The following is an 8,103-nucleotide window of genomic DNA, read 5'->3' as shown; positions in this document are numbered from 1 at the left end:
CATCTCAGTATGCCTTTTGTTGAAAATAATGCATTTGATTAAACCTGCTTCTGTGTTGAGAAGATGCTAGTCTAGTTATTACAACCTCTCCTGTCTTCTTTTTTTCCTGTCTTCTTTTGTCTTTATTTTAATGCAAGTTCAATCCCAAATACAGTAAATGCTCACTTGTATGATTATGGGTACCTACCATTTTTTGTATGGGTGGGGCCTCAAAGGAGATGGAAAACCTTTCTCATTGCAGAGCCTTTGCTGGAATAATCTTACTTCATAAAATAGAATTCACTTTTAAGCTGAGTTTGGCTTTCGAAATTGTTCCTGAAAGCTGAATGACTGTCAAGTGGACAAGCTATAGTTAGTTACTTGTTCTGGGAACATAGGGAGTTGCCTTACAGGAGGTAATTATGTTGCCAATTTCTAGGTTTAAATATATCACACATACATGCATATTTACATACATACATACACACATGCGTACAATTTGACAAGGAAGTGGTTATGGACCTACCTTGGACTGTTTTAAAAATAATATAGCAGGAAACATCAGAAAAGGCAAAAGACATAGAGAAGACTCTCCTGAGACCATTGCGCAAGGACCCCTGCCTGGTGAAGAGAACAGATCTCTCAGTTTTCTTTTTAGGAATCTGAGAGCAGCTCCCTTAAGGTTGCTCACCAGGCTTTTATTGTTTGGCTTTTTCACACAACCGATTGGCTCCACCCTGCACCCTTTGAAACAGCAAATTCTCTCCATACAGAGAAACCTACCACGCAGTCTCTTAAATAAGTAAATAAACAACATATATATGTTTTGTTTAAAAAAAAAAACTTTAAAGCAAAAGTTATACATATATAATAGCGTCCTTTCGAGGTGAAATACCCATGGGAGATTCAGGGGAGGCGCTCAGCGTGCAGTTCGGGTTCTGGAGGCATCTTTGCAGCAAAATCCTTGGGAAAAAGCAAAGCAAGGAGAACGTGTAACTGGGTCGGGCCTCACCGCGGGCCCCTGTGGTAGCGGCCGGATGGCGCCGGTGGAGCAGGTCAGGTGTAGGGCGGACATGGCAACCAAGCCCGCGGGTCCCTGGCCACCTGGATTCGCTGGGTTGCTTGGTCTCTCATTCTCTCTCTTTCATTTTATTTGTCTCGTTTTTTTTTTTTTTTTTAAACGCCGAATTCTGTTTCTTAGTGTAATTGGTGGGCAACTCAGATGTCGCACTCGCTGTCGCTGGAAGTGATGGAGATGGCCGAAGTGGCTGCCTTGCTGGACAGGCTGGCGGCTGGACTGGCAGCGGCACCCAGCACCTCGGGTGTGCCGTCTTCCTCAGCCCTTAGCGTCCTGCCGGACCCCTGCGACAGGACCTGCTGCTGAAGTCTACCGGGAAGGAAAAGAAACTGGTCACTGTGCAAAACTAGCCACCGACCTCCCGCCCACTCCCACCCCTTGGTGCACATCCTTTAAGCCTAGCAGTCAGCCCCTCTTTCTCTGACCGGGGCAGTTAAAGTGGGTAAGAGGATGCAACAGAGGCTGGGCAGGGGGCCTTTGGCCACGGCTCCGGGAGCCTTGTGGATGGAGCCTTGCTCCATCATCCTTCTTAGTCCTTTCTTGGCTCCTTGTCTCCCACTCTTTGGGATGCTGTGCTCACAAGGTCATTCCTGGTTGTTGGTCACCTTTGGGAGATTTGCAATACTGTCAGGATAAATGAGACGTCAGTGACAAGGACAGATGAGATTCTGGGCCAGGAGACCCCTTTCCCAGCTTGTGTCTGCCTTGGGCCCACCTCTATGCCAGTACCCTGGAGGCCAAGTCTGCCCCAAACTAGAGGCGGAAAGGGCAGCCTGAAGGTTCCCAGGAGGGTTTGGGCCTGAGAGAAGGTTGGGTTCTTGGCCAAAATATTTGAGATCCACACACCGGGGAATGAAAAACCTCTGCCAAGTACTTTGCTGTTTCAGACAGGGCTGCCCACCCATAGGAAGAGCAGAACTCGACTTTCCACTTCTTAAAACGTAAGTTAGAAATTTCAAAGCGTTAGAGAAGGATGCCTTTGGACTTTAAAATGACAACACTAAACTGCCTCACTGCTAACAAGCCAGGCTTCACCTAATAAATAACAGGAGCTTCGGCCCGGACTGACAAGAATTAACCTTGGGCCTTGCGGTCTTTAGTTGTTTCTGGGGTCTTAATTTTTATTTCTTTCTCTCTCTCATTGTAGCCTTGGTATGGTGACTGGAACCAGCTGCAGGAGTGACCCCCAGGCGGCGAAAACCAGACAGAAAGGGTGGGGAATCCAGAGCCCGGAAGGAAACCCCCACCCAGGATCCCAGAACGCAGTGAGCTCACACCGAAGACCTCCATCCCATCCCAATTCCTGCGGAATCCAAGTCTCCAGGCCTTCGGTAAGGGCGCCGGGGGTGCGGTCACCGGCTCCCTCCCCGGTGAGTTAGGGCTCGGAGGTCTATAGGTACCGACCTGTTTTTGGCTGCAGCTGCCCGATCCCTTTGCCGGCGGTTTTTGAACCAGTTGCCCACCTGCGTAGGGGTCAGTCCGGTTGCCTGGGCGAGCTCACGCTTTTTGCTTGGGTTGGGGTAGGGGTCCTGCAGGTACCATTCCCGCAGCAGGTGCCGCGTGCGCTCCTTGAAGCAGTGTGTCTTCTGTTCGCCGTCCCAGATGGTGCGCGGCAGCGGGAACTTCTTCCGCACGCGGTACTTATCCACCGGCCCCAAGGGCCGTCCACGCAGCTTCTCAGCCTCCTGGTAATGAGCTTCGAGCCACAGCGCCTGCAGTTTGGCGTGCGACTCCTTGGTGAACTTGTGGTTTTCCAGGATATGGTAGAGCTCGCGGTAGTTGCCACCGTGAAAGGCCACGATGGCTCGAGCGCGCAGCACAGATTCATTCTTGTTGAGCGCCTCGCAGGCCGCAGGGGCCACAGGCAGCGACCAGAGGAAGCGACCCAGGCGCTCCACGTCGCCGCTCTCCTCTAGAGTCTCGCATACCCCGGCCACTTGCTGGGGACTGAAATTCAAGATAGGCAGCTGGAACATCGAGGCAGCGCCGGCGACAGCGGAGGCGCTGAGTCCGGAGTGGGACACGCAGCAGATGCCCGCCGACCCGGCCGGATGCGCCAGGCTCTCCTTGGTGAAAGCGGCTCGGGGCAACCGGGATGCACGGCCAGGGCAGAGGCGCAACCGCCGGGAGCAAGCGAGCGGGAGGGATTGGAGGAGGTGCCGACTCCGGAGCTCGGGTTCGGCTCGGCTTCGTTGGGGCACGCAGGCCAGCTAGCCGGCGCCGCTACTGGGGTGGGCGGATTGGAGGCGCGGGCGCCATGGAGACCCCCTGTCAGTCACTGGCCGGCTCTGCCAATCAAGACTGCGACCGGAGTGCCCAGGCCATTTCAGCACCTCCCCGCTCTCGACAGCGCCCGCCGTTCTCCGGTGGACTTCTCAGTATTTTGCAGAATTTGGAGGAGGAAAAGACGTGCCAGTGGATGGGAGAGAAAGACAGGCTAGAGTCGAGCCGCAGCCTTTCGCTACCACCCCCAGCCCTGTTCCTCCTTCTTCCCTGCAACCCCCCACCCCCACCCCCCGCAAGAGGCGGCGATGTTGCAGAAATCCACTTTAGGGAGAGGCGCTGCCTGGGTCAAGAGGCCTCCAGAGGACAAAGACGACTGGGCCAAAACGAAATCCTCTGAGAGAACTCACTAAATTTAGTTGTAACGAAACAGAAAACCTTGAAGGGGAACACGAAAGGGGAGGGTGGGGAAGTGGATCATCCCTTTTTCTTGCCTGCACCCATCTCGGCATGCCTTTCCAGCTGCCAAAGCAGTCGAGTGGGAACCTAATCTGAAGCAGAACGAACCGACCTGGGACCTGTAGAAGAGGTCAGTTTGGACTTTACCCCCCATTACCTTCAAAAGCCTCCTAAAATCATGTAAAATCCGAGCTAGGACACTCTTCTGATAACCCAGGCGCTGACCATGAAGTGAAGCACTCGCAACAAAAGGGGCGCTGCACACCCCAAGTTTATACTTTTCAGTTTTTCTCCCCAGTTTAATGGACTTGAACAAATGTGGAGCATAGCCACATCTAGAGTGAGAAGTCACTGGTAGGTCAGGACAGCAACTTAAAAGCTTATTTCAAAGACCTTTTTAAAAAGTATTGATTTGCGCTTCTTGCAGGCTAATTTTGCCATACCCTCTGTTAGAATATTTAACTCTTGAGCTGGGGATAGAAAATCTAACCTTGGCCTTTGGGCCCAACAGTAACTCAGTAAAAGTAAAATAGAGAAGAGGGAACCACACTGATCGAGAAGGGGGTGCAGAAAGTGCTTCTTAAGCCGCTGAGCACTGATCCCTCCTCAAGAGAGGAAGGGCCTTCTTGGCGGCTTGGGACCAGCAGTTGAATTGATAACTTTATTGATTCCCAGTGGACATCTTCATCATACCGTTTTCTGAGAAGTAGGTCAAAAGTAACTACCATCTCACCTGGCTTTTAACAGGGGTTTGTTTAGTTTGAAGAAAATAATTGGGAGAGGGGAATCTGACAAAAACGCCAGGAAAAACCATCTTTGGAGGGCCATCCTTAGAAAGGTATCAGATGGGAATGTTCACTGCCGAACTGGACTGGGCCCGGCTGTCTTTTCTTTAGTATCAAGTACAATTTGTATGCGGCTTGTACAGCTTTGGTAAATCAGAAGGCAGATAGATAGCACAGATGGTTGGAGGTGTCGGGTCAGATCATGCTACGCCTGAGTGCAGGGCAAAGCTCATTCTGACGGAAAACCCTGATATTATTTTCACAGATCTTCACAGTTCACTCAAAAAAAAAAAAAAATTGCAAAGGGGAAGGAAAAAAGCCCTGCAACCATTTACATCATTTCTGTGAGATTGCCAGCCGCCTCAATGGAGAGACTTTCTTTTCTAAGAGCTTATTTTCATGGAATACGACAGGGCAGGGGCAAAATAGAGAGGGTGATGAGGATAATGTCAAAGCACAAATCTTCTCTAGCTTGAGGAGACTTCCGAATCCGCCGCAAGGACAGCTTTTAGTGAGAAATATTGTAAACAAGGGCCAACAGTGTGCCATGTAGAAAACCCGGCAGGCGGGGTAGCGGTGAAGCGGAACCCCAGGAGGGCTATTTTCCGGTACTCCTGGACTGGGAAGAAAAGCACTCCCTCGCTCCGATTTGCAGAGGTTTCCTAATTTTCGCTCTCGGGGTGTCTCCCCTCGAGGCTCTCCTTAGCCGATCGCTTTTAGATCGCCCTCGGCGTGCAGAAGCAGCAGAAGATGCGCGGGACCTTACACCTCTGGAGCCCAGAGGGGAGCCCCAACCTCTATACCTAGCCGCTGAAGGCGAGCAGAAGTTGTGGGTGCCCCAGGGGACCGCGCGTCCGCAAGCATTTTTGCTGCGTAATTTGAAAGTGGTGAATTCCGGCTTCTTACCCTAAGTCTTTGTGAGCAAGTCTTGTAATTTTCGGAGCCTGGGTGCCCTATCCAGAAAATGGGAACGTTTATTTCCAGATGTCCCCTCTGGCTTCTGCGCGTCTGGGGCTCTCTTGAGAATGGGACCGAAAGCCTAGGTTGGCCACGGTGGAGGGTCGGGAAAAGGGCGCTGGCTGCAGCCGCGGAGTCGGAACCCCGCCTGACGCGGCGTCTGGGCGCCGGGGCGCGCGAGTTCTCAGAAGTGTCTGGAGGTCCGGGTCTACGGTCTGGACATCCTATCTTCACCATCGCAGGGGACATCCCGCTTAATTTTATTAACTAAAGGGAAATAAACTTCTTTAGGGCACACTGCGATCGCGTATTCGTGCATCAGCTTCATTCTGGGAAGGGACAAACGGAAGGAATTTGTGAGCTCTCATCCCTGAAAATGAGAGAAGCTGCAAGGATTCCCTTAGAAATAACTCCGCTGTGAGGAGGATGACCCCACTCCACGTTTGAAGCGCACTTTCCCAGGTTTGTTAGGTGAAGACTGGATCTTAATTTTGCGGAGGGAAAGAGTTTTACCAATTTTGGGACTTAGCGCCAACCTTGCAGGCAACTTACTACCCATTTTTATTATGTGCTTGACCAGGAAACTTGGAAGGCGTAGCAGCAGCCTTTGGGCCCATCTGGGCAGGTTTGGAATTTTCTGTGGTTGGTTTGCAGTTAGTAGTAGATTCGAGAGGCCTTGGATTCTCCCCGGAAATCCCTAGATGGCTATTCTTTCTGCAAACTCAAGACTTACTTTATAGAGAAAAATTTGGAAAAAGCATGTAGAAGACAATGCCCTGCTCCCACCCGCGGGGAAAATTCTGTGTCTAATTGTTCAGTGCGGAGGCAATTGGGCAAAGCGACTGTAGGGAGCTGTGAGGTTCATACCAGAAATCTCCAGAATTCAGTCTGGGACTTTTTGCACATACCCGTCTCCCCTTGTTTTGCCTCTTCTATGACTTTGCTCTCTAGAGTAGAGGGACACTTGGAGTCCAGGTTACACTCTGCTGAAAGATTTACCAGTGGAGACCAGTGTGTAGAGGTCAATACATTCTTATGTCTAGTTTCTAGTCTCTTGTCTTGTTTTGTCTTTCTTTTTTTATTTTTGACTTTTCATAAATCAAGCTGTAAAATAAATGATGTCTTTGTTTTCTTTCCTATACAATTCACATAGTCAGGGATTTTACAGATATAGTAACTGAATGCATCTGGATTCCTTGATAAAGACTTTTGCGCTGCATGTTAGCCACAGAGTGGCTAACAATGAGGTCCCAGCCTTTTGTGTATGTCCATTTTGACTTTGGGGGGAGAGGTCTTTGTTTCTCTTTCCTGAGCCTCAAAGCCATGTGTTGCAGATAGATGAGAATAATGTAAAAAAAAAAAAAAATCTAAGAATAAAAAGGCAGTTTACTGTCTTTGAAGTTACAGTATTAAAATTTCACACATCTATTCATACACTTAGTATACTGATTTTCAGATGATACCATATACATAAATATGGATACATGTTTTTTTATGTATTTGGTGGTCCAGATCTCCAGATTATGAAATTAATTTAGTATCCTAGTTCTAAAGTACCAACTATCCTAATAAGTTCCCAAGAAAGATAGCAATCTATCTTTTATGCATTCCTATCCTTCCTGTTTACACCTGTAACAAAGAACAGAGATGCCTCTTTTTATTCCTAAGAAAAAACACCATTTGAGAAATGTTTTGTCGATTTCCTGGAGCTGTAAAATTAACTGACAAAAAAGTATTACAATAAAAAATGTTGATCTAATTTTAAGAGATTGAGATATTTTTGTTATTTGCATAATTATCCACCATCTATTTTTTAAATGATGTAAAATTTCTTGTGTTGTTAAGTGAAGGAAATGTTTATAAGTTTAAATGTGGGAAAATGCACCATTTAAAAGTATTGATTAATTATCAGTAATGGTTTTTTAAAATGTTAAGCTGACAGTGCAACTCTGTGTTGACCTCCAGTTTGTGATTGCTCCTAGGTGTTTGGATGGTAATTTGTATCTAAGACAGAGAGTATATTAGAAGCTATACCACTTATTTAAGCTATGGTTTTAAATTCACTTTTCTCACTTTTCTGCTCCTGTGAGGGTAAGTCTAAATCTTGGGGTTAACCACACCACAGCATAGCTTACTTAGGGCTATGTATCAATGGATTCTTATGTGAAGGACTGATTCTTAAAAATGTAACTAGCATGTCATTTATAAATACTTTATTATCAGTAATGGAACATTAGTTGAACGACTGAAAGAATAATTAATTTGTAATTCTCTACTAGAGCTTTCTATTTTATTTTTTTTACCAGCAGGTTATTTTTGGCCATTTTTGAATCCAAGATCAAAATACCTTTTTAAAATATGCATAGATACTTTACAATTCAATGAAGTGAAAGAGTGTAAATCAGTTTATGTCTTCTGGCATGAGTCAAACATTATTCACATTAAATTGTGTGTATTATATGTTATGTATATGTATTAATTACATGTATTATATGTGTGATAAATAATAATTTCCCTTTCAAACAGTGTAAAATCAAATAGGAGCATTAGCCTCCAATAAATACTTTGAATTCTCTGAGTTAATCCAGCTCATTAGCAGAAAATACTTTGAAAGAATTACAT

General features: G+C 47.2%; 2 protein-coding genes across 4 annotated transcripts in view; one reads left to right on the top strand and one right to left on the bottom strand.

Moving 5' to 3' along the window:
* Nucleotides 1–1,197: 1,197 nt before the first annotated feature.
* SIX6 (SIX homeobox 6) lies at nucleotides 1,198–3,033 on the bottom strand. Its single transcript, NM_001161858.1, is given in 2 exon segments — nucleotides 1,198–1,366; nucleotides 2,462–3,033. Coding segments are annotated over 2 exon segments (741 nt in total).
* The window catches only part of C7H14orf39 (chromosome 7 C14orf39 homolog), a 75,990-nt gene continuing 69,829 nt past the window's right edge, over nucleotides 1,943–8,103 (top strand). Inside the window, exon 1 of one of the 3 annotated variants that reach the window (XM_060418132.1) lies at nucleotides 1,943–2,388. The gene's annotated coding sequence lies outside the window, so the exon portion shown is untranslated. Of the gene's footprint in view, nucleotides 2,389–3,794; nucleotides 5,944–8,103 lie in introns of those variants that run through there. The other 2 variants (XM_060418133.1, XM_060418134.1) reach the window with 2 other exon arrangements.

This window comes from Ovis aries, chromosome 7, assembly GCF_016772045.2.
Source record: "Ovis aries strain OAR_USU_Benz2616 breed Rambouillet chromosome 7, ARS-UI_Ramb_v3.0, whole genome shotgun sequence".
Taxonomy (NCBI): Eukaryota; Metazoa; Chordata; class Mammalia; order Artiodactyla; family Bovidae; genus Ovis; species Ovis aries.
The sequence above is the reverse complement of the archived record's forward strand: the minus strand, read 5'-3'. Positions and strand labels throughout refer to the sequence as shown.